General features: G+C 40.9%; 1 protein-coding gene across 2 annotated transcripts; it reads left to right on the forward strand.

The window, feature by feature from the left end:
* The first annotated feature begins 347 nt into the window (after positions 1-347).
* LOC125381468 lies at positions 348-11,807 on the forward strand. 2 transcript variants are annotated; one of them, XM_048398026.1, is made up of 5 exons: positions 348-441; positions 9,163-9,204; positions 10,248-10,327; positions 10,730-10,798; positions 10,903-11,807. In XM_048398026.1, exons 1-5 carry the CDS (start codon positions 402-404, stop codon positions 11,107-11,109), a joined length of 438 nt encoding a protein of 145 aa, XP_048253983.1. In that variant the 5' UTR covers positions 348-401; the 3' UTR covers positions 11,110-11,807. The 2 variants fall into 2 exon arrangements, with proteins under 2 accessions (XP_048253983.1, XP_048253984.1); XM_048398027.1 differs by lacking the exon at positions 10,730-10,798.
* The last annotated feature ends 14,684 nt before the right edge of the window (positions 11,808-26,491 follow it).

Raw genomic sequence — 26,491 nt, forward strand, 5'->3', positions numbered from 1 at the left:
TAAAGGTCACAGGGTTACCTCTACAAGTAAACTTTACATTTTACCTCTACAAGTAAAGGTCACAGGGTTACCTCTACACGTAAACGTTACATGTTACCTCTACAAGTAAAGGTCACAGGGTTACCTGTACAAGTAAAGATTACAGGGTTACCTGTACAAGCTTATCTTAGAGGGTTACCATTACAAGGTAATGTTACAGGACTACCTCTACAATGTTTTAGTTACAGGCATAGCATAAGAACTAGATGTTACAGCAGCTACAGGTTAAGCTTTAGACGTTATAGCTACAGGGTAAACACAAGGGTCTAAAGCTCAAACTTTGGAATGTATAACACAGTAAGATGTGTGTTACTTCTTCCTTCACTTCACATGTCTCTCTTTTCAGAGTTGGCGACCCAAATATGGGTGACAATGAAGGACAGTTTCAGCAAGATCCCAGCGGTAAGTATGGCAGGTCTTGCTATGGTATTGAATTGTCGGTTAATACCAATACATACAATATATATAAGGAAAGTATAATACATGTAAACTGTAAAGGGTGTGCCATACATCCTTCACAGTTGGGCTCAGAACGTTTCAGCAACCCCTCGTAATTCGCACATACCATTATGTTTCAAGTATGTCAGAGGTGACTTTCTGTGTTTTCCTCCAAGTCAGGAACTTCCCTCCAAGGATGACATCCCAGTCGGATGCTCTGTCAGAGCCATCACTAGTCCAAATTATGATATCCCAAATTACAACAGTAAAACCAGACGGTTACATTGAATGTATCAGAGGGCCCTCAGGGAAAGTACTAGACGTTACGATCACATGGTAACCACGAGAACATATAGCTTCAGGTTTAGCTCTAGTAGCTATGTTTACAGGTTTAGCTCAAGAAATTACACTTACGGAGTAAGCTCTAAAAGTTACTGTCACAGGGTAAGAACTAGATCTTAGTCACAGGGTAAGCACAACATATACAGCTATAGAAGCTACAGTGACAGGTTTTAGCTCTAGAAGCTACACTGACAGGTCTAGCTATAAACTTACACTTACATGTTTAGGTGTTGAATGTACAGTTCAGGGGTTAGCTCTAGAAGCTACAGTTAAAGGATTAGCTGTGGAATGTACAGTTCAGGGGGGAGCTCTAGAAGCTACAGTTAAAGGATTAGCTGTGGAATGTACAGTTCAGGGGGGAGCTCTAGAAGCTACAGTTAAAGGATTAGCTGTGGAATGTACAGTTCAGGGGGGAGCTCTAGAAGCTACGGTTAAAGGATTAGCTGTGGAATGTACAGTTCAGGGGGGAGCTCTAGAAGCTACAGTTAAAGGATTAGCTGTGGAATGTACAGTTCAGGGTGAGCTCTAGAAGCTACAGTTAAAGGATTAGCTGTGGAATGTACAGTTCAGGGGGGAGCTCTAGAAGCTACAGTTAAAGGATTAGCTGTGGAATGTACAGTTCAGGGGGGAGCTCTAGAAGCTACAGTTAAAGGATTAGCTGTGGAATGTACAGTTCAGGGTGAGCTCTAGAAGCTACAGTTAAAGGATTAGCTGTGGAATGTACAGTTCAGGGGATAGCTCTAGAAGCTACAGTTAAAGGATTAGCTGTGGAATGTACAGTTCAGGGTGAGCTCTAGAAGCTACAGTTAAAGGATTAGCTGTGGAATGTACAGTTCAGGGTGAGCTCTAGAAGCTACAGTTAAAGGATTAGCTGTGGAATGTACAGTTCAGGGGGGAGCTCTAGAAGCTACAGTTAAAGGATTAGCTGTGGAATGTACAGTTCAGGGGGGAGCTCTAGAAGCTACAGTTAAAGGATTAGCTGTGGAATGTACAGTTCAGGGGGGAGCTCTAGAAGCTACAGTTAAAGGATTAGCTGTGGAATGTACAGTTCAGGGTGAGCTCTAGAAGCTACAGTTAAAGGATTAGCTGTGGAATGTACAGTTCAGGGGATAGCTCTAGAAGCTACAGTTAAAGGATTAGCTGTGGAATGTACAGTTCAGGGTGAGCTCTAGAAGCTACAGTTAAAGGATTAGCTGTGGAATGTACAGTTCAGGGGGGAGCTCTAGAAGCTACAGTTAAAGGATTAGCTGTGGAATGTACAGTTCAGGGGGGAGCTCTAGAAGCTACAGTTAAAGGATTAGCTGTGGAATGTACAGTTCAGGGGGGAGCTCTAGAAGCTACAGTTAAAGGATTAGCTGTGGAATGTACAGTTCAGGGTGAGCTCTAGAAGCTACAGTTAAAGGATTAGCTGTGGAATGTACAGTTCAGGGGGGAGCTCTAGAAGCTACAGTTAAAGGATTAGCTGTGGAATGTACAGTTCAGGGGGGAGCTCTAGAAGCTACAGTTAAAGGATTAGCTGTGGAATGTACAGTTCAGGGGGGAGCTCTAGAAGCTACAGTTAAAGGATTAGCTGTGGAATGTACAGTTCAGGGTGAGCTCTAGAAGCTACAGTTAAAGGATTAGCTGTGGAATGTACAGTTCAGGGGGGAGCTCTAGAAGCTACAGTTAAAGGATTAGCTGTGGAATGTACAGTTCAGGGTGAGCTCTAGAAGCTACAGTTAAAGGATTAGCTGTGGAATGTACAGTTCAGGGGGGAGCTTTAGAAGCTACAGTTAAAGGATTAGCTGTGGAATGTACAGTTCAGGGGGGAGCTCTAGAAGCTACAGTTAAAGGATTAGCTGTGGAATGTACAGTTCAGGGGATAGCTCTAGAAGCTACAGTTAAAGGATTAGCTGTGGAATGTACAGTTCAGGGTGAGCTCTAGAAGCTACAGTTAAAGGATTAGCTGTGGAATGTACAGTTCAGGGGGGAGCTCTAGAAGCTACAGTTAAAGGATTAGCTGTGGAATGTACAGTTCAGGGTGAGCTCTAGAAGCTACAGTTAAAGGATTAGCTGTGGAATGTACAGTTCAGGGTGAGCTCTAGAAGCTACAGTTAAAGGATTAGCTGTGGAATGTACAGTTCAGGGGGGAGCTCTAGAAGCTACAGTTAAAGGATTAGCTGTGGAATGTACAGTTCAGGGTGAGCTCTAGAAGCTACAGTTAAAGGATTAGCTGTGGAATGTACAGTTCAGGGTGAGCTCTAGAAGCTACAGTTAAAGGATTAGCTGTGGAATGTACAGTTCAGGGGGGAGCTCTAGAAGCTACAGTTAAAGGATTAGCTGTGGACTGTACAGTTCAGGGTGAGCTCTAGAAGCTACAGTTAAAGGATTAGCTGTGGAATGTACAGTTCAGGGTGAGCTCTAGAAGCTACAGTTAAAGGATTAGCTGTGGAATGTACAGTTCAGGGGGGAGCTCTAGAAGCTACAGTTAAAGGATTAGCTGTGGAATGTACAGTTCAGGGTGAGCTCTAGAAGCTACAGTTAAAGGATTAGCTGTGGAATGTACAGTTCAGGGTGAGCTCTAGAAGCTACAGTTAAAGGATTAGCTGTGGAATGTACAGTTCAGGGGGGAGCTCTAGAAGCTACAGTTAAAGGATTAGCTGTGGAATGTACAGTTCAGGGTGAGCTCTAGAAGCTACAGTTAAAGGATTAGCTGTGGAATGTACAGTTCAGGGGGGAGCTCTAGAAGCTACAGTTAAAGGATTAGCTGTGGAATGTACAGTTCAGGGTGAGCTCTAGAAGCTACAGTTAAAGGATTAGCTGTGGAATGTACAGTTCAGGGTGAGCTCTAGAAGCTACAGTTAAAGGATTAGCTGTGGAATGTACAGTTCAGGGGGGAGCTCTAGAAGCTACAGTTAAAGGATTAGCTGTGGAATGTACAGTTCAGGGTGAGCTCTAGAAGCTACAGTTAAAGGATTAGCTGTGGAATGTACAGTTCAGGGTGAGCTCTAGAAGCTACAGTTAAAGGATTAGCTGTGGAATGTACAGTTCAGGGGGGAGCTCTAGAAGCTACAGTTAAAGGATTAGCTGTGGAATGTACAGTTCAGGGTGAGCTCTAGAAGCTACAGTTAAAGGATTAGCTGTGGAATGTACAGTTCAGGGTGAGCTCTAGAAGCTACAGTTAAAGGATTAGCTGTGGAATGTACAGTTCAGGGGGGAGCTCTAGAAGCTACAGTTAAAGGATTAGCTGTGGAATGTACAGTTCAGGGTGAGCTCTAGAAGCTACAGTTAAAGGATTAGCTGTGGAATGTACAGTTCAGGGGTTAGCTCTAGAAGCTACAGTTAAAGGATTAGCTGTGGAATGTACAGTTCAGGGTGAGCTCTAGAAGCTACAGTTAAAGGATTAGCTGTGGAATGTACAGTTCAGGGTGAGCTCTAGAAGCTACAGTTAAAGGATTAGCTGTGGAATGTACAGTTCAGGGGGGAGCTCTAGAAGCTACAGTTAAAGGATTAGCTGTGGAATGTACAGTTCAGGGGTTAGCTCTAGAAGCTACAGTTAAAGGATTAGCTGTGGAATGTACAGTTCAGGGGGGAGCTCTAGAAGCTACAGTTAAAGGATTAGCTGTGGAATGTACAGTTCAGGGTGAGCTCTAGAAGCTACAGTTAAAGGATTAGCTGTGGAATGTACAGTTCAGGGGGGAGCTCTAGAAGCTACAGTTAAAGGATTAGCTGTGGAATGTACAGTTCAGGGGTTAGCTCTAGAAGCTACAGTTAAAGGATTAGCTGTGGAATATATAGTTAAATGGTTAGCTCTAGAAGCTACAGTTAAAGGATTAGCTGTGGAATGTACAGTTCAGGGGTTAGCTCTAGAAGCTACAGTTAAAGGATTAGTTGTGGAATGTACAGTTCAATGGTTAGCTCTAGAAGCTACAGTTAAAGGTTTAGCTGTGGAATGTACAGTTCAGGGGATAGCTCTAAAAGCTACGGTTAAAGGTTTAGCTGTGGAATGTACAGTTCAGGGGGGAGCTCTAGAAGCTACGGTTAAAGGTTTAGCTGTGAAATGTACAGTTCAGGGGATAGCTCTAGAAGCTACAGTTAAAGGATTAGCTGTGGAATATATCGTTCAATGGTTAGCTCTAGAAGCTGCAGTTAAAGGTTTAGCTGTGGAATGTACAGTTCAGGGGTTAGCTCTAGAAGCTACAGTTAAAGGATTAGCTGTGGAATATATAGTTCAATGGTTAGCTCTAGAAGCTACAGTTAAAGGATTAGCTTGGAATGTACAGTTCAGGGGTTAGCTTTAGAAGCTTCAGTTAAAGGATTAGCTGTGGAATGTACAGTTCAGGGGTTAGCTCTAGAAGCTACAGTTAAAGGATTAGCTGTGGAATATATAGTTAAATAGTTAGCTCTAGAAGCTACAGTTAAAGGATTAGCTGTGGAATGTACAGTTCAGGGGTAAGCTCTAGAAGCTACAGTTAAAGGTTTAGCTGTGGAATGTACGGTTCAGGGGATTGCTCTAGAAGCTACAGTTAAAGGATTAGCTGTGGAATATATAGTTAAATGGTTAGCCTTAGAAGCTACAGTTAAAGGATTAGCTGTGGAATGTACAGTTCAGGGGTAAGCTCTAGAAGCTACAGTTGAAGGTTTAGCTGTGGAATGTACAGTTCAGGGGATTGCTCTAGAAGCTACGGTTAAAGGTTTAGCTGTGGAATGTACAGTTCAGGGGATAGCTCTAGAAGCTACAGTTAAAGGTTAAGCTGTGGAATATATAGTTCAATGGTTGGCTCTAGAAGCTACGGTTAAAGGTTTAGCTGTGGAATGTACAGTTCAGGGGTTAGCTCTAGAAGCTACAGTTAAAGGTTTAGCTGTGGAATGTACAGTTCAGGGGATAGCTCTAGAAGCTACGGTTAAAGGTTTAGCTGTGGAATATATAGTTCAATGGTTAACTCTAAAAGCTACGGTTAAAGGTTTAGCTGTGGAATGTACAGTTCAGGGGTTAGCTCTAGAAGCTACGGTTAAAGGTTTAGCTGTGGAATGTACAGTTCAGGGGATAGCTCTAGAAGCTACGGTTAAAGGTTTAGCTGTGGAATGTATAGTTCAGGGGATAGCTCTAGAAGCTACGGTTAAAGGTTTAGCTGTGGAATGTACAGTTCAGGGGATAGCACTAGAAGCTACAGTTAAAGGTTTAGCTGTGGGATGTACAGTTCAGGGGATAGCTCTAGAAGCTACAGTTAAAGGTTTAGCTGTGGAATATATAGTTCAATGGTTAGCTCAAGAAGTTACGGTTAAAGGTTTAGCTGTGGAATGTACAGTTCAGGGGTTAGCTCTAGAAGCTACAGTTAAAGGTTTAGCTGTGGGATGTACAGTTCAGGGGACAGCTCTAGAAGCTACAGTTAAAGGTTTAGCTGTGGAATGTACAGTTCAGGGGATAGCTCTAGAAGCTACAGTTAAAGGATTAGCTGTGGAATGTACAGTTCAGGGGTTAGCTCTAGAAGCTACAGTTAAAGGATTAGCTGTGAAATGTAAGGATTAGCTTAGGAATGTACAATTCAGGGGTTAGCTCTAGAAGCTACAGTTAAAGGTTTAGTTGTGGAATATATAGTTAAATTGTTGGCTCTAGAAGCTACAGTTAAAGGATTAGCTGTGGAATGTACAGTTCAGGGGTTAGCTCTAGAAGCTACATTTACAGGTTTAACTATAGAAGTTTCACTTACAGATTTAGCTCACGAGATTACAGTTACGGGGTTAATTCTAGAATTTGCAGATAAGCATTAGAAATGATACGGGTAAGCATTAGAAATGACTATATCCCCATTACAACTGTAAATGCAGACAAGTGTATCAACTGTATCGGAGGCCGTATTAAAAGCTTCGGTAGAATTAAACGCGTAAATTCGTGCATACCATCCAGTGATTCATAAACACACGATTATGATATATGAATGTATATAATATTATCTTAATTCGTATTAAATTTCATTTTCATTTCCTCAGAAACATATCGATTTTTAGTACAACATTATGATATGACACTATTTTGACACTTTTGAGGAGTTTGCTAGAGAGTTTGTTGGAGATAAGATGCTGTTATATTATCGAATGGTCAGCCCGTAATTGACCTCATTGTTAATAGTTCAGCCACACTTTCACCGAGATGAACCGGGAAACATTTCATCTTCAGCAACCCATGCTTTCGTAAGAGGCGACTTACGGGATCGGGTGGTCATGCTCGCTGACTTGGTTGATGCATGTCATCGTATCTCAGTTGCGTCGATGCTCATGACGTCAATCACTGGATAGTCTGGTCCAGACTCAATTATTTACAGACCGTCGTCACAAAGCTGGAATATGTCTAAATGTTAAGTTAAATAAACAAATAAAACAAGCAATTGAATTGTTGCTGATAACAGCTGGCTGTAGATAAGTCAAGTAATTATAGCACTCTGATCAGTCGACATATATAGGTTAGGGAATGTTTTACACAAATTACAATACTGAATTGGTACATGCACTGGGCGAACGATTCCGTGTTAGAGTAGGTCTTCAGCAACCCATGGTTGCCGTAAAAGGTGACTATGCTTGTCGTAAGAGGCGACTAACGGGATAGGGTGGTCATGCTCGCTTACTTGGTTGATGCATGTCATTGTATCTCGATTGCGTCGATGCTCATGACGTCAATCACTGGATAGTCTGGTCCAGACTCGATTATTTACAGACCGCCGTCATAAAGCATGAATATTGCTGAGTGCGGCGTTAAACAACAAACAAACCAACTTGACGAAAGTTTAAGTACGTTGTTATATCCTAAGTCACCACGAAGCACATTAAGAAGAGGAGAAAATGTTTGGCTTCTTGTTGAATTCAGAGGTTATCCTCCCAAATACATCACGTCATATTTTGTTCATCGTTACTCAACATGAAATTGTTTAAGGATGTGTGTCTAACCGGCAGCAATACACCCCCCCCACCCCCCCCCCCCCCCACCCCCCCCCCCCCCCACCCCCCACCCACCCCACCCACCCTTCCCTGTATTTGATTTCGGATTCCTTGTACTTGAAGTCCTTTGCCTCTCATCAATATCGCTTTTAAATCATGCATCGATGACTCTTTTATCTTCCTGTTCGCCCGGAAGAGGACCCGAGAACATGGTTCTAGTCATGTATTCAAAAATTAGAAACAAGATGAACCCTCTAACAAATATGTTAGCTGACATTGAAGTTCCTTTTAGAAGAATAGTGTTCGCAAACAAGGAAGCTTTTCGGACTTGACACTGCAAACGTCGTGTACAGTCCCTTACACATGACCCATGCAGTCGGTGCCACGTAGCATTAACAAGACTGTTAGCAGTTTGTCATGTCATGTCTGGTATATGTTTATGGGTGATAGCAGGTCGTTTACTACAGAATAAACGTTCATGAGAGTTTTATGAATTTACGTCAAATGTTCCGCTGGCTCTGGAGAACACCGTATCTCAAACTTTGAACATCTCTTGATGAGGAAATCGGTATTAGCAACACTATAGCCTTCGCTGTTCTATCATGTATTCACCAACAAGCCACAGCAGATACATCAAGCAAACATAAAGCAACTATATAATGTATAAAACATACAAACCATTCTCTAAAAATGCTCACTATGACCACGGGCACAAGAACGACTAATGTTTTGTTTGTTTGTTGTTTAACGCCGCACTCAGCAATGTTCCAGCTATATGACGGCGGTCATACAAGAAATAGTAGCAGTCTTAAGATCAATTTGTTGTCATTTAATAACCTCTAATTTGCACATGTTTGTAAGTACATACAGGTTTGGTTTTGTTTGTTTGTTTGTTTTTTTGCCAAACACCACACTCAGCAATGTTCCAACTATCTGACGGCGGTCTGTAAATAATCGAGTCTGGATCAGACAATCCAGTGAATGACATCAACAGCGTCGATCCAAGCAATTAGGACGCGAAGCTGTGCATGATAAGCCGTTTCGTAAATGGATAAGATTTCAAAGTAGAAATCGACACAATTAGGTAACCACTACCTCAGGCATCTACCATTAATACTACCCCGATCTGGATTAGAATTGGTTTTCGTCTGGCTATTCTTGCCGTAAAAGACGACTATGCTTGTCGTTAGGTGACTAAGGGGATCGGGTGGTCAGACTCACTGACTTGGTTCATGTCATTGCATCCCAATTGCGTAGATCGATGCACGTGATGTCAGTCACTGGATTGTGTGGTCCAGACTCGATGATTTACATATAGCCGTCTCACAGCATAAATATTGCGGCGTTAAACAACAAACAACAAACAAAACTATTGATATTATTATTTCGTTGTTGTTATTTGTTTATGATTGTGTTTGCTTCTGCCTCCAGACCTGTATGCCAAGGTGAACAAAAAGAGGGGCAGAAGAGAAGGTTTGGCCTGTTATTTTTTACTTGTGGGCAGTAAGTCTCAACTGAGGTGATGCTTTAAACATGACGTGGTTATTACGCCCTGACTGACGCTACCTTACGGCATGTCCGTTTGTCTTTGCATCTGAGGGTGGGTTGTTGGCCCGGCTGTCTAAAGCGTTGCAATTCGCTGAGCATAGTGTCGATCCTTGGGCACGCCAGAAACCTATGATTGTGGGTTAGAATCCCGGTTCGCCCCGATTATGTTTCTAGGTTTGTCAGCACCATACCCGTGCTCGTGGGTTTCACCGAAGTGGTAAACGTCTGAGATCTGCATCACTTCGGGCTTTCCTCCCACATTAAGCTGACACGCCCTGATATAACTGGAATACTGTTAAAAGCGGCGTTAAACCCAACTCACTCACTCACTTTTTCTCTGAGGGTGGGTGGTTGCAATTCGCTGAGCATAGTGTCGATCCTGGGGCACGCCAGAAACCTATGATAATGGGTTCGAATCCAAGATTCCCCCTGGTTATGATTCTTGGTTTGTCAGCATCAGATCGGAAGTGGTAAACGGCTAAAAACCCGAAGGACTTCGGTATTTGGCCCAACCTTACCGCCCCCTATCTGACTGATGAAGGCGACCGGCTCCGTGGTCTAGTGGTAGAGCGTCCGCCCGGAGAGCGGAAGGTCCGGGGTTCTATCCCCGGCCGCGTCATACCAAAAGACGTAAAAAGATGGTACTTGTTGTTACCCTGTCTGGCGCTCGGCATTTAGGGTTAAAGCAAGGACTGGTCGGCTCGGAGTCAGTATACTGTGTCTGAGTGGGGTATTCATGTTAAACTGAGGCATGGTATCTCAGTGGGCTAGCACTATAAATCGGCATCAGTCCGGTCTAGTACAAGCAGCCACACACTCACACACACACACACACACACACACACGTGCATGCAGTCGCTATATAAGTGCAATAATCTTTGACGCGACGTTAAACCCAATTTTACCTCACCTCACCTCACCTGATGAAGGTACAAATAATTGATACTTCCTGGTTCTCCCCTCTGCAGGGTCTGAAGTGTATGCCACAGTCCAGAAGGTTATATCCAAACAGTTCACGAACAGGGCGTTTCAAGGCGCAGCGCCGTCGGTAAGTGTGCATTTGCGTTTATTGGAATTGTTGTGCTGTAAAACATTTGCTGAAAAAAGTATAATCTATTGCCATTAGTGTGCGTTTCGTTTAGCTGTGTGTGGACCAGCGGGGGGGATGGGGGCAAGCAACCTGAAAGAATGAACGGAATATATAAAAATAACATGAGTGAGGATGGTTTTGCGCCACTTTTAGCAATATTCCAGCAATATCAGGGCGGGGATACCTGAAATTGACTTCACACATTGTACCCATGTCGGGAATCGAACCCGGGTCTTCGGCGTGGCGAGCGAGCGCTTTAACCACTAGGCTACCCGACTGCCCAAAAATAAATTACATAATATGTTTTTTTCAGGTTATGGAGGAGATCTCTAAGATCATATATATTTTTGTTATCTCCAGCATGAGAGAGCAGTTCTCATCAACTTCCCAGACCAATTCAAAGCAGAAAGCAACAACCGTGGCGAAACGGTAGGTCCAGTAACTGTAGAAGGTGGATTTATACGTATATTCACTGATAAACTTAATCTAAAAGAAAGTTAGACGGTTGTTAGTGAAGTTTGTTACGCTTTCAGAACGATGACGGTCTGACGTATGCCGACCTTGACCTTGCCCCGCCCACCCTGATTGACGGCATGTCCGTCATACACAGCAGGGAGGAGCCCGTGGTGTACGAGGAGATAGACTTCTCCCTCACCCCCGGGCCACAGATGCCGGACAAGATCTGGGAGGTTGAGGAGGAGGAGTGGGAGGAGCGCCGCAGGCAGAACTTCTGGGAATGAAGATGAACAAAACCTGAGAATATCAAGGTTTTGTTTCGATGTTTACGAGATTATTGCATTGAAATATTAATTTCTCTCTTGGACGTTTTGAATTCATATTACGATCTAAAGTTAACCGTTATTCAGAAACATTTTCAATAGATTCAATTCCTGCACCTTCATGATGAAATATATATCAACTTGACGTCATTAGTTATAAATTATTTTTTTAAACCTAAATCAGACTGCCTGCCGTACCCAACCATACCAAATTGAGGTTTACGTCAGAGGCAACTTTCACGGCATTTGTATATAGAGATGACGCTAAAGTGAATCTGTACATATGTTAGCTTTCACATCATTTAAAAAAACAAAACGCTCCATCAAATATGTTTAGTATGTGAGATTAAAATTTAGAAAATATATATTCATATATATTATGTATAAATATAAATATATCACCCTCACATGAGGAGTACGGTTGTCTACATTATTATCATATGACACTTTTGAACGTTTATTTTTCCTTTCTAATGTGCTTTTCATTTACACAAAGATAACAATACAATAATACACCCAAATGTGTTTATTTAAGGTTGTGTACGAGCTGTTTTGACATTTAAGTTTTATACGGCACTCTAAATGGCGATCAATTCTTACTTAAAGCCTATATATTTCAGTTGACATTATAATTTTGTACGTAGTGACAGTTTTGAAGGTATATTTTAAGTAATGATAAATAAAAATAAAATAATAATAATAACAATTACAATAACAATAATAATAATAACAATAATAATAATAATAATAATAATAATAATAATAACAATAATAACAATAACAATAATAATAATAACAATAATAATAATAACAATAATAATAATAACAATAATAATAACAATAACAATAATAATAATAACAATAATAATAATAATAATAATAATAATAATAATAACAATAATAATAATAACAATAATAATAATAATAATAATAATAATAATACAAATAGTTGAAGGCATTACGCTGATCAACCCTCGTTCACAGTTATGAATCTGCCGACTTCTATTTCGTCTAATTACCCAAATGTGATCCTACCGTTATCACGAATCGGTTGTTTATTTCCACTCATATTGATCCAAACAACAACGGGAGCAAATGATTACATCGAAGGTTCTAAAGTGAACAAAGCCAGGTTACTCTCATGTATTTTCGAAGCAAAGACCGACATAGAACGAATCCGGGCTTTCGGCGTGAGAGGCGAACGCTTTAACCACAAAGCTACCTCAATCATCCCTTTTTGGTGAGAAATATTATTTTTGGAACAGTTTAAATATAGTAGTAGTAGTAGTAGTAGTAGTAGCAGTAGTAGTAGTAGTGGAAGTGATAGTGTGTGCTAGTAGTAGTGGTAGTGGTAGTAGTAGTGGTAGTAGTGGTAAAAGTGGTTGTGGTAGTGGTAGTAGTGGTAGTGGTAGTGGTAGTAGTGGTAGTGGTTGTAGTAGTAGTAGTAGTAGAAGTAGACGTATTTGAAGTAGTAGTGATAGTGGTAGTGGTAGTAGTGGTAGTGGTAGTAGTAGTAGTAGTAGTGGTAGTGGTAATAGTAGTGGTAGTAGTAGTGGTAGTAGTAGTAGTAGTAGACGTAGTAGAAGTAGTTGTGATAGTGGTAGTTTTAGTGGTAGAAGTGGTAGCGGTAGTGGTAGTAGTAGTAGTAGTACCTATGGTAGTAAAGTTAATAATAGTATTTAGAATAAAGTAGTGGTGGTAAAAGTGGTAGTGGTGGTCAAAGTGATAGTGGTAGTGGTAGTAGTGGTAGTGGTAGTGGTAGTGGTAGTAGTAGTAGTAGTGGTAGTGGTTGTAGTAGTAGTAGTAGAAGTAGTAGTGATAGTGGTAATGGTAGTGGTAGAAGTAGTAGTGGTAGTGGTAGTAGTAGTAGTAGTAGTAGTGGTAGTGGTAATAGTAGTGGTAGTAGTAGTAGTGGTAGACGTAGTAGAAGTAGTTGTGATAGTGGTAGTGGTAGAAGTGGTAGTGGTAGTAGTAGTGGTAGTGCTAGTGGTAGTAGTAGTAGTAGTAGTAGTAGTGGTAGTGGTGGTAGTGGTAGTGGTAGTGGTGGTAGTAGTGGTAGTAGTAGTAGTGGTAGTGGTACTAGTGGTAGTGGTAGTGGTAATGGTAGGAATGGTAGTAAAGTTAATAAAGTTAATAATAGTATTTAGAATAAATCAATTAATCATAAATACATAATATTATAAATAATAATGATAATAAAATAGTTTGATACAGCGTCCTAATTTTCCTTGTGCGACATAACGGAAGTCGAGTATATAATAGGCATTAGATCCATGACACAATGCATTTGATAACCTTGATCTCGTCGAGAAAATCTGATCTCATTTGTGCCCACAGAAAGTAATACCCACACGTACATGTGTGAATCTATATGTAAATGTTTCGTTTTATGGTCATCTGTATAAGTTTGGCATTTTGAAGTCAATGTATTATTTTAGAATTGGATACAGGCGCCTAGAATGCTCAAAATTGTTTGTCTGATATTTCCATCATGTAGATGGTACAAATTTACTTCATCCTTTACTTCAGCAGTATCATCGTCATGTAAATATGTGTATATGCTATAACTTGTGGCAGGATCGTGAGGGGTACGTGGGGGTTTTATGCCTCCGTCGTTGGGTTTTATCCCACTCGTGGGACGCATAAACCCCCATGTATCCTGAGTGATCCTGCTACAACGGAATTATCTTACCGACATGTTTTAATATGACACAGTTAAAGAATTAAAATAAATTCAAAATTGATATAAAACAGCTGTTTGATTGAGCTGATGTAAACTTATAATGCCACGTGACTTTCATTGACTCGGAAAAAGATTGTGGTCTTTTGCTTCGAAGCGGGTTATAAGGGATTTGTTCTAGCTGTCAGAAATCCACGTGCAGCCTGACTTGTTCGTGAAGAGCTATAAGAGACTTAATCTCCCGCTGATCAATTTATTTCCCTCCCAGGCGGGAAACATTGTATTTTATCAAGATCACGTGAACCAATTAGATCTCATCATTCTGACATGGAGGTATGATAATGAAACATGTTCAATTGTCAAGTGAACAACTTGATCTCCCTACTCCCATGTAACTTTGGTCTGAAGATGCGATACTTGTTTTGTTACAGATATGTCTCTACCTATCGAATACCCACCATGACTGTTTGACTGTATATATGGAATACCCACCATGACTGTTTGACTGTATATATCAAATACCAACCATGACTGTTTGACTGTTCATATGGAATACCCACCATGACTGTTTGACTGTTCATATGGAATACCCACGATGACTGTTTGACTGTATATATGGAATACCCACATGACTGTTTGACTGTTCATATGGAACACCCACCATGACTGTTTGACTGTTCATATGGAATACCCACCATGACTGTATATATGGAATACCCACATGACTGTTTGACTGTATATATGGAATACCCACAATGACTGTATGACTTTATATATGGAATACCCACCATGACTGTTTGACTGTATATATGGAATACCCACCATGACTGTTTGACTGTTCATATGCAATACCCACCATAACTGTATGACTGTATATATGGAATACCCACCATACTGTTTGACTGTTCATATAGGATACCCCCCATGACAGTTTGACTGTTCATATGGAATCCCACCATAACTGTTCATATGGAATTCTCACCATGACTGTACCGCTCAAATACCCGACACGACTGTACCGCTCAAATACCCACCATGACTATACCCATCAAATACCCACCATGACTGTATGCCTGTACATATCGAATACCCACCATGACTGTGTGCCTCTACGTATCGAATACCCATAACGACTGTGTGCCTCTACGTATCGAATACCCACCATGACTGTATGCCTCTACGTATCGAATACCCACCATGACTGTGTGCCTCTACGTATCAAATACTCACCATGACTGTGTGCCTCTACGTATTGAATAGCCACCATGACTGTATGCCTGTACATATCGAATACCCACCATGACTGTGTGCCTCTACGTATCGAATACTCACCATGACTGTATGCCTCTACGTATCGAATACCCACAATGACTGTGTGCCTCTACGTATCGAATACCCACCATGACTGTATGCCTCTACGTATCGAATACCCACCACGACTGTATGCCTCTACGTATCGAATACCCACCTTGACTGTGTGCCTCTACGTATCAAATACCCACAATGATTGTATGCCTCTACGTATCGAATACCCACCATGACTGTGTGCCTCTACGTATCGAATACCCACCATGGCTGTGTGCCTCTATGTATCGAATATCCACCTTGACTGTGTGCCTCTGCGTATCGAATACCCACTATGACTGTGTGCCTCTACGTATCGAATACCCACCATGACTGTATGCCTCTACGTATCGAATACCCACCATGACTGTGTGCCTCTACGTATCGAATACCCACCAAGACTGTGTGCCTCTACGTATCGAATACCCGCCACGACTGTGTGCCTCTGCGTATCGAATACCCACCACGACTGTGTGCCTCTACGTATCGAATACCCACCATGACTGTGTGCCTCTACGTATCGAATACCCACAATGATTGTATGCCTCTATGTATCGAATATTCACAATGACTGTACGCCTCTGGGTATCGAATACCCACCATGACTTTGTGCTTCTGCGTATCGAATACCCGTCATGATTGTATGCCTCTGCGTATCGAATACCCACCATGACTGTGTGCCTCTACGTATCGAATACCCACCAAGACTGTGTGCCTCTACGTATCGAATACCCACCATGACTGTGTGCCTCTACGTATCGAATACCCACAATGATTGTATGCCTCTACGTATCGAATATTCACAATGACTGTGTGCCTCTACGTATCGAATACCCATCATGACTGTGTGCCTCTACGTATCGAATACCCACCAAGACTGTGTGCCTCTACGTATCGAATACCCACCATGACTGTGTGCCTCTACGTATTGAATACCCACCATGACTGTGTGCCTCTACGTATCGAATACCCACCATGACTGTGTGCCTCTACGTATCGAATACCCACCATAACTGTGCCTCTACGTATCGAATACCCACCATGACTGTATGCCTCTACGTATCGAATACCCACCATGACTGTGTGCTTCTACGTATCGAATACCCACCAAGACTGTGTGCCTCTACGTATCGAATACCCACCATGACTGTTTGACTTTTCATATGGAATACCCATCATGACTGTGTGCTTCTACGTATCGAATACCCACCAAGACTGTGTGCCTCTACGTATCGAATACCCACCATGACTGTTTAACTGTATATATGGAATACCCACCATGACTGTACCAATCAAATACTCACCATGACTTTTCATATGGAATACCCAACAAGACTGTGTACCTCTATGTATCGAATACCCACCATGACTGTTTGACTGTTGCTGTAACCTCATGGTGGGTATCGAATACCCACCATGACTGTATGCCTCTACGTATCGAATACCCACCATGACTGTGTGCCTCTACGTATCGAATACCCACCATGACTGTATGCCTCTACGTATCGAATACCCACCATGACTGTGTGCCTCTACGTATCAAATACCCACCATGACTGTGTGCCTCTACGTATCGAATACCCACCATGACTGTACATATGAAATACCTACAATGACTGTATATTAGAAATGCCCACAGCGTCTATAGGACTGTACATACGGAATACCCACTATGTTTATCTGATCTCTCTTTGCCAAACATCGCAGCAACGTGTGTGTTCGTTGATAGTAAGACTTTGCATCTTGGTGTTTGTATATGACTTGGCATCCTGCCATTGTTATTGTAAGACTTGGCCTCATGCTGTAATCAAAGGCTTCGCATCTTGGAGTTCATATGATGCTTGTCATCTTGATGTTCTTATAAGGCATGGCATCCTGGTGTTGCTATAAGTCTTGGCATAATGGTGTTCATAAGTTAGTGAGTAGTTTTCTATCATGCTACGGCAATCATGCCAATATGTGTTTTGATATCCCCGTTACTGCAAACAGCTTTACTTTTTGTTATATTTGTGTTGTTTTCACATGTTACACCGGCAGGTATTCTGTTGACTACAATTGTGTAGTACAAAGCAAGTTTAGTCAACCTCTGTCCATATGGACTTTAGCATTACGGGTTGAAGTTCGCCAGTTGCCCCGACACTCTGAGATGAGTGTATCGTTTGTAAGACGGGTTGATTTCGTTTGTTTTCGGAATAGTGTCAGATATGGTGTAAATACATTTTTACACGTTTAATATATAATTCTTATACTTTTATATACTTTTTTTTATCATTTCAATCATTAATTGCTTAACACAATTTCATTACAATCAGAATTAAGTGTTAGCTAAGGTTGTTGTTTAACGAGGTCTGCATGTGATACAGAAACCAGTATTTCGGTGTTACGAGGGAGGTATCACTGAAGAAGGAGCGTTGTACATATTAAGTGTTTGATCTTCAAATATATCGTAAACAAATTGTCTACATATGATAAGCGAATGTGACTGGGGAACGGGTGCCCAATGGTGACGTTGTTCGTGTTACTGTTGTTCATGATGATATTCATGGTGCTGCCATGTCAACATCACAAAGTCAGGCGTTGTTCTTGTTACTGTTGTTCATGATGATATTCATGATGCTGACATGTCAACATCACAAAATCAGGGATACATAACCAAATCAAATGTGAACAGTATTATTCATACACACGCTGTATGTGGTTACCTGTGGGTGTATATTAATATATTTACACATGGGCATCATTAAAGCACCACAAAACTTTTCCGATATGTGTTAAATCAAACTTTGACTGGGGTGGTTCGTTGTTGAAAACACGACAAAAGGTTTGTCATTATTTTTTTCAAAATTTGATTTTACATCAGATGGTACTTAATAAGTATATATACTAGAACCGCCCAGTACAAGCATGTACATAGTCTAGTCTTTTGGTTACCAACGCTTATTTGTTTTCAATATCTTCATGACTCAAGGTGAAAATTGTCAGATTATTTTTATTCTTTATTTGCTATTTTGCAATAACTGATTATCGGAAATAAATGCTTGAGCAAATCGAGTCTTACATTTTTTGTTACACTTGGCAGTGCTACCAATACATACATTGACACCTCATTTTTCCGGCTGCTGGTTTCCTTAACACTGCTGGGTACATAAATACAAAAGTGGGCCCCGTGAAGATCCGGGTTAGAATTGGTCTTCAGCTGCCCATGCATGTCGAAAGAGGTGACTAACGGGATAAAAAATACAAGGCGTATTATTTCATAACCATTATTTCCTAACACAGGTCTGGCTTAATGCGGACACCACTGTCCGGATTAACGAGGTTTCACTGTTTTAGATATGCTTGTGTTACTCGTTCATTGTTTTTTACCCGGATGTTCGTTGAGTGAATTGGGTTTGTTTGTTTGTTGTTTAACGCCGCACTGAGCAATAGTCCAGCTATATGACGGCGGTCTGTAAATAATCGAGTCTGGGTCAGACAATCCAGTGATTGACATCATGAGCATCGACCCACGCAATTGGAATCGATGACATGCATCAAGCATCAGCGAGTCTGACCACCCGTTCCTGTTAGTCGCCTCTTACGACAAGCATAGTCGCCTTTTAAGGCAAGCGTGGGTTGCTGAAGACCTATTCTAGCCCTAACAAGTGTAGAATGTTTAGTTATATATTAGTTGTAGTTTCGTGACATCACCTCCATATCAGGGCCCAGTTCTATAGAGCGATTTTAAGACACACCTGCACAGTTCCCATGCTTTAAGGCTGATTTACGACATTCGTAGTGCTAAGATCGCTTCGTGGCACATGTACAGACTACATAGTGGATCTATTCGTGCATGCAGTATGAAAGTAGAAAACAATTCAAAGACACATCCTACACAGGTATCTCATGCTTTATTTTCTCTTCCAAGACCCATCGAGCACGTAATTCTATGGATAATCTGCTAATGATGGGATAGTTACCATGGCAGCTGACCTCGTTGTCATGACAACACATCCTACATATCATTAATAAAATATCATTAATACTCCATAGCCATATAACTAGACATTGATTATTTCAGGTCATGATAACCCACATGAATACAATACCACTACCACCAATACCAGCTGGCAATGAATGATCTGCACGTGACAGGACCCGTAACGATCCGTTGTAGAATAGGTCTTCAGCAATCGTAAAAGGCGACTATACCTGTCGTAAGAGGCGACTAACAGGACCGGGTGGTCAGGCTCGCTGACTTGGTTGATGCATGTCATCGTATTCCAATTGCGTGGATCGATGATCATGATGTCAATTACTGTATTGTCTGATCCAGACAGGATTATTTACAGAACACCTTCATATGGCTGGAGTATTGCCGAGTGCGGCGTTAAACAACAAACAAACAAACAAACAAACAAACAAACAAACACACAAACAAACGTGACATCTTTCTCTGCTTAAGAACACTCAAGTTGGTTGGATGGATTGTTGTTTTACGCCGCACTCAGCAATATTCCAGCTATATGACGGCGGTCAACACCCAAGTAAACCCAACAAATGTCGCACATGTCGACTACGCCCTTGTTGAAGAAACCAAATATTTTAACAAAAAAGAGCTTTATATTTCATAATTTCCTTCATTCAGGACATTCATGAACATAATGTATAAACATACTTAATCATTATGTTAATATGCATTACTACTGCTTTTGTAAAACTGCCACAACATTTCAGAGCAGGCAGGTCATGAAGGTCACATCTTCTTCCTTGTGTCGGCCCGCACTGACCTGTCCAACAGGAAATATGTCATCTGTCCCCCTCGTTTGACTTTACACACGCGAAACTACCTCAAACAGCCAACCTGGTTGATATTCTACTGCTGAAAGTGAAATACTTCCCGGTTCATTATTCATTGATGCTGTAATTGATTTCCTTCTCCAACACAGACGAGCCTTGCAAGCGTGTAGAAACCGGGTGGTGTGGGTTCAGTCGACAGGGCTTCTTTGATAAGATGCATGGTTGTGAAAGTAAGGAAACATGTACATTGAGGAAATTTCATGTGTCGAGTGAAATATTTCCTTTTGCCCGCCACGATATGAGAGAGACGTGATATTACATGAGACATGCAGAATATCCTATTTATTATATACTTTTTTGTGTAGCTGTCTACTGGTAAATTTAATTATTTCATTACAAATGTAAAACCTTGAAACGTAAATTCTCCCTGCCTAAGACACGGGGACAGTTAACCAGCTCTTGTATTTGAGACTAAAAGAGTAGGGTCACGAAATTTCTGTATCATGCATACAGATATTATTATTATATAGAAAATCAACAATAACAAAAAACATTCTTGAAAACTACGAGGCCGCTGTTGCAAGCGAAAGAATACACGCTGGTCAAGTAACAAAACTGGCGCTGTGCGAAAAGTACAGACTCGATTGACGAGTTAAATGAGAAATTTACAGTTTATAACGAAACATTTTCAAGGGAATAACAAATGGCAAGAAGTTATATTAACTCCATAAATGGCCATCTGTCATTATTTTGCCTCGTAAATGTGGAACTAACATAAAAAGGAAGTCAACAGTTTGTGTAGGGGTCAGAATATACGATAAAGGAAGACAATGTTAGGGAAGGTCACTCTTGTATGACAATAGTTCCGTCAAAGTGTTACGATCACAGCAGTGAAATATCAAGTGTTATGTTCACTGCAATGAAAATATCCCTTTACTCAATTTCGGAAAACTCACTTGAACACTGAAGCACATAATAAACTATGTTAGAAACAGTTGTATGACAAGCACATCTTATCCATAATTTATATATGATATGTCAGTGAATATGAGACTGTTTGGACATGATTTATTCAACACAACTCCACGTCATGAATCCTGGGGAAGGAAGCATCTGCCACGTGATTCACACGTGGACCAGGCAGACAGTCTGAAACAGAAACCTTCACTTAGCTATCGGTACAAACAGATATTCAGTTTAATTTCAATCACACAAAACATGAATTTCCATTTGAAAAGACATCAACCACACAAAGGTGGTTTCTGTAGTTGTGTCCGCATGACAGGTTCACGGTGCAGTTCTGAATCCCTATCTGACCATATCATTAAGGAGCGATGAGTTAATATTCTAGGGGTGGGTGGCAAGGCAAGATATTTTGTCCGTCACTTTTTCCAAACATGCACATTTTTCTCTGAAAGGAGGAGACGAAGAACTTATTTTTACACCGTGTTTTGGTCAATACATCCAGAATACCAAGCAAACATAAAACTTGTATCCATGGACATGTGCCAGATTACTTTTCCCAGTATTTGCTGGAAACAGGCGTCAGGAAAGTGCATGTCTTTCACTACTGAAGTCCCAGAATATATTCATAAAATATGGTTAAAAATTTGGTAGTTTCTCGTCACCGACACATGCACACCGATCTACAGGTCGGGAGTCTCTCAGAGTGTATATGACCGCCTCCGTGGTCTAGTGGTAGAGCGTCCGCCCGGAGAGCGGAGGTCCGGGGTTTGATCCCCGGCCGCGTCATACAAAAATACGTTAAAAGATGGTACTTGTTGTTACCCTGTCTGGCGCTCGGCATTAAGGGGCTAAAACAAGGACTGGTCGGCTCGGAGTCAGTATACTGTGTCTGAGTGGGGGTATTCATGTTAAACTGCGGCATGGTATCTCAGTGAGCTAGCACTATAAATCGGCATCAGTCCGGACTAGTACAAACAGCCACAGAAACACACACACGTACATGCACGTCGCTATATAAGTGCAGTAATCTTGGACGCGACGTTAAAACCCCATTTCACCTCACCTCACCTCAGATTTGACGTGCGCTTTCCGACTGATGCGTATTTCGCACACGGGTGTATGAGTGTATGTTAGATTCCGCTTTTATACCCGACTGAGTCTCTTACCTCTGCGGTTATCGAGCATATTTCTCAACAATCTTTCATTTGATATAGCGGATTAGTTTATTCATGAACGTAATTAATATGACCATCATGAGAATGTGCAGCGTTGGTATTTTAAGAAGATGTGTTATACCCAAGGACCAAGTGGTTTATAGTTACAGCAGACAATGTAACTAAAACCCGATGAGAAATCAAAATTGTAATACCGGAAACATTAGAATGAGTGAGTGAGTGAGTGAGGTTTTACGCCGCTTTTAGCAATATTCCAGCAATATTAGTCGGGGGACACCAGAAATGGGCTTCACGCATTGTATCCATGTCGGGAATCGAACCCGGGTCTTCGGCGTGACGAGCTAACTCTTTAACCACTAGGCTACCCGACCGCCCCACATTAGAATGAGAAATCACACATATAACTAGTGGTTACATACAACATGTTGTGCATGTTGCATATACAATACCACAAACACATTAGATGTACGTTTACATTAAGCAAAAAGTGCTGCAGATCAATGTAGATCATTGTCACAATCAGGAAAACATTATAAGGACAAAATGGGAAATTTGATAACAACAATGTATCTCCTTTGTTCCAAAACTTCATTCTTCTAGCAGTCACCCCCTCACTCTCCTCTTCTGATATACTTCAAGGGGCGGTCGGGTAGCCTAGTGGTTAAAGCGTTCGCTCGTCACGCCGAAGACCCGGATTCAATTCCCGACATGGGTACAATGTGTGAAGCCCATTTATGGTGTCCCCCGTCGTGATATTGCTGGAATATTGCTAAAAGCGGCGTAAAACCATACTCACTCACTCACTGATATACTTCCAACATCTTATCTCGGTATAGTTCAGTAATAACTTCCAACGCCATCATAATGCAATACATGCATAACCATATCGTTCTGTGTTGCAGCCGAAGACCCGGGTTCGAATCCCGACATGGGTACAATGTGTGAAGCCCATTTCTGGTGACCCCCGTCGTGATATTGCTGGAATATTGCTAAAAGCGGCGATTACTGATTACTGGTTACCGTATCCTGATTACCTGAGTGAGTGAGTGAGTATGGTTTTACGCCGCTTTTAGCAATATTCCAGCAATATCACGGCGGGGGACATCAGAAATGGGCTTCACACATTGTACCCATGTCGGGAATCGAACCCGGGTCTTCGGCGTGACGAGCGAATGTTTTAACCACTAGGCTACCCGACCACCCCTCCTGATTTCCTGAACTGAACTGAACTTTATTCACACTCAGGCCGCTATCAGAGGTACAAAATTATTTCAATAACATAATACATATACATATAAATATAGAATATATACAAAAACATCTTGGCCGAGTATGCATGTATATTTATACAGATTTACTGTGGTAGCAATACATGTGCAATTCAATAAGAGGGAGAGTTACTTGATAGGTTTAAACAATGACATGATGATTTTACAGAATTTGGACAGTTTTCTTGTTGTTCCTAGTCGTGAATTATTGAAAAGTAAATTCATTTTATGCATATTGGGTTTAATGTAGTAGAATCTGTGTAAAAAATGTTTTCTTTCGTTTTCTAAAGATGGACAAATAAACAAATAATGAAATTCATCACCTATGTCAGATAATTTGCAAAGTTGGCAAATCCTTTCGGTTAAATGTATTTTTCTCCATCTTCCATGCAGGTTCAATAGGTAGATTATGATTACATGTTATAAACTTAAGTAAGACTCGCCTAGGATGTGGCTTATCATCCCAGCCTATGGATTACCAGTGTCAACAACAAACAAACAATCATCAATCTTGTGGAACTCGTGTTTCACACATGCTGTTTGCTACTGGTTGATTACTTGTTTGCGTTAACTGACATTCCACTCTAGTCTTTCATTCAGCCATGACGATTCATTTCTGGGCTTAAAATATGTGTGTCCACGATATTGTTTCATCGTGTCAGTGTTGTGAGTGAGTGTGGTTTTACGCCGCTTTTAGCGATGTTCCAGCTATATGACGGCGGGGGACACCAGAAATGGGCTTCACACATTGTACCCATGTCGGGAATGGAACCCGGGTCTTCGGCGTGACGAGCGAATTAACGCTTTAAACACTAGGCTAGCCGACCGCCCCGTGTCAGTGTAAAGTGTGCACGTGGTTTTTTTCTTCCTGACGTCCCAAGACCACACATCTCCACAGTTACCGCCTCTAGTATTATCCTTACTTGGTCATATGCATGCATGCTACATAATCCATCCGTGACTCAACAGGGAAGTCAAAAGTCGTGACTCACAAAGAGAGTCAAAAGTACAAACGATCAATTCACATGCGATCTTTTCTCGACACATGTAAACAACCGGAAACATGACTGGATGTGAACGGCTAAACTCGCACACTCATGCATGCTCTTGTGAATATACTCAACATGCCCACGCATTACAAGAATATACCAAACATATAAAATGACCTTTATGATACTAGTGTGTATGTATGATTCCCTGTTGATTAGAACTTACACAATACATTTGAAAGCGCGTCATACCAATAGACGTTAAAAGATGGTACTTGTTTTGTTTTGTTTCTTAAATATTTTTGTATTCAATTCAGTATATGACATTACAGAGTTATACACGCGGCATTTACCTGTCAGGCACTATGAACTCACCTAAAGGAGAGATTAAGGTCTGGAGTAGAGGTAGTGGAAATGAAAGGGGTAGAGCTTTCTGGGGATTAGGGAACTTTAAGGAAAGTTTTAAAAAAAAGAATTAATGTAAGTGTAATGAAAGATGCCTGTATGATGAGAAGACAATTTTTAGAAATTACAAAAATAACAATAGGAAGAAACAATTATTACACTGAGAAACTGAGATGAGACGATTTACAGTTGAGATGGCTAGGTTTAGTATATAGATACTTGAAACTGACTAACATGACATCAACATGGCTGGTCTTCGCAATGCTGAGTTTGTTATGTCAATTGTTTATCTCAATCTATTCGTGTTTCTTGGGTTGTTCCATCGTATCAAATAGGTAACAGACTAGGGATTAGCAGTGCCATGGACCGGGAACTTTGTTGTCTTAAGCTGTAGGGGAAATGGGATGTAGGTTACCCTGACATTGAATGTGAAGGTCTAAACCCGCACACTCATGCATGCTCTTGTTTTTGTGTGCAATTGATTTCTCTATCCGAAATATATCAATTTAAGTCTTCAGAAACTTTTAAGATGGTACTTGTTGTTACCCCGTCTGTCGCTCGGCATTTGGGGCTAAAACCAGGACTGGTCGGCTCGGAGTCAGTATACTGTGTCTGAGTGGGTTGTTCATGTTAATTTGCGGCATGGTATCTCAGTATGCTAGCACTATAAATCGGCATCAGTCCGGACTATCACTGCAAAAAAAATTCATATGTATATACAAGCTTGTATATCCTTTGGAAAGATGATATTTCCAAAGGATATACAAGATTGGAAAGATGATATATACAAAATATACAAGTTTGTATATATGACATATACAAAATATACAAATTTGTATATATGGTGTATCCAAATTTGTTTTGTTTGTATATATTGGTAAAGGGAGATAATTATTATGTATTTGTGTATAATTATGATATATGTGCAAAGTGAAGTGTTTTAAGTTGAGCACTGTGTTTCTTTGTATATGTTGGTAAAGGAGGATAATTGCTATGTATTGCTCTATAAATGTTTTGTATGTGCAAAATAGTATCAGCAAGTTACAAAAAACTGATTTAGTGGCGGGTAACATTACTGGAATGTTTAATTAGTACTCCACACTGTTAGCGGGAGTACATTCTGTCCTTGCAATGATATTGACGGGTGGGCGGTTGAGGCGTCTGGTATGTGAGTAGACTTTATGGTCAAATGCACAGAGGGGATTAGCTGTCGGGGGCGATTGCTTTGGCGGTAACTTCTGTATTGAAAGTGTTTGATCTTGGATTTGTTTTACGGGGAGGCCGCGATGTGTTTTGTAACATGCTCTCGTGCACATATGCCAACAGAGTGGATTGCACAGAGGATGAAAACTATTTTATAACTACTTAAAAGTGTTGAATTTGGTTTGTTCTGAGCTGTCGGTTTCATTGTAGATATACATTGTTATAATGTGAAATCTCGGCGGAAACGCGGAAAATCGCGTTTTGTAAAACGGTAGTCCTTGGGGAAAATTGTATTATGAGCAACCGGATGCGTAAATAACGTGTGTAATATATTCCCGTATTATATTTTATAATACTTGTTCTTTAAATATTGTTATCAATGCGAGAACGAAGATTACCTTGAAAAAACACAACAGCATGCATATGTTCTAGCAAAAGGAAACTTGATATATATTCATTTGGCTTAATTTCTACTTTGGAAAACTTAGTTGGCGCTCTAAAAGCTTGACGCTGTATAATTTGGCACGCGCATGG

The sequence above is a fragment of the Haliotis rufescens genome, unplaced genomic scaffold (genome assembly GCF_023055435.1).
Source record: "Haliotis rufescens isolate VD_foot unplaced genomic scaffold, xgHalRufe1.0.p SCAF_18, whole genome shotgun sequence".
Lineage (NCBI taxonomy): Eukaryota > Metazoa > Mollusca > Gastropoda > Lepetellida > Haliotidae > Haliotis > Haliotis rufescens.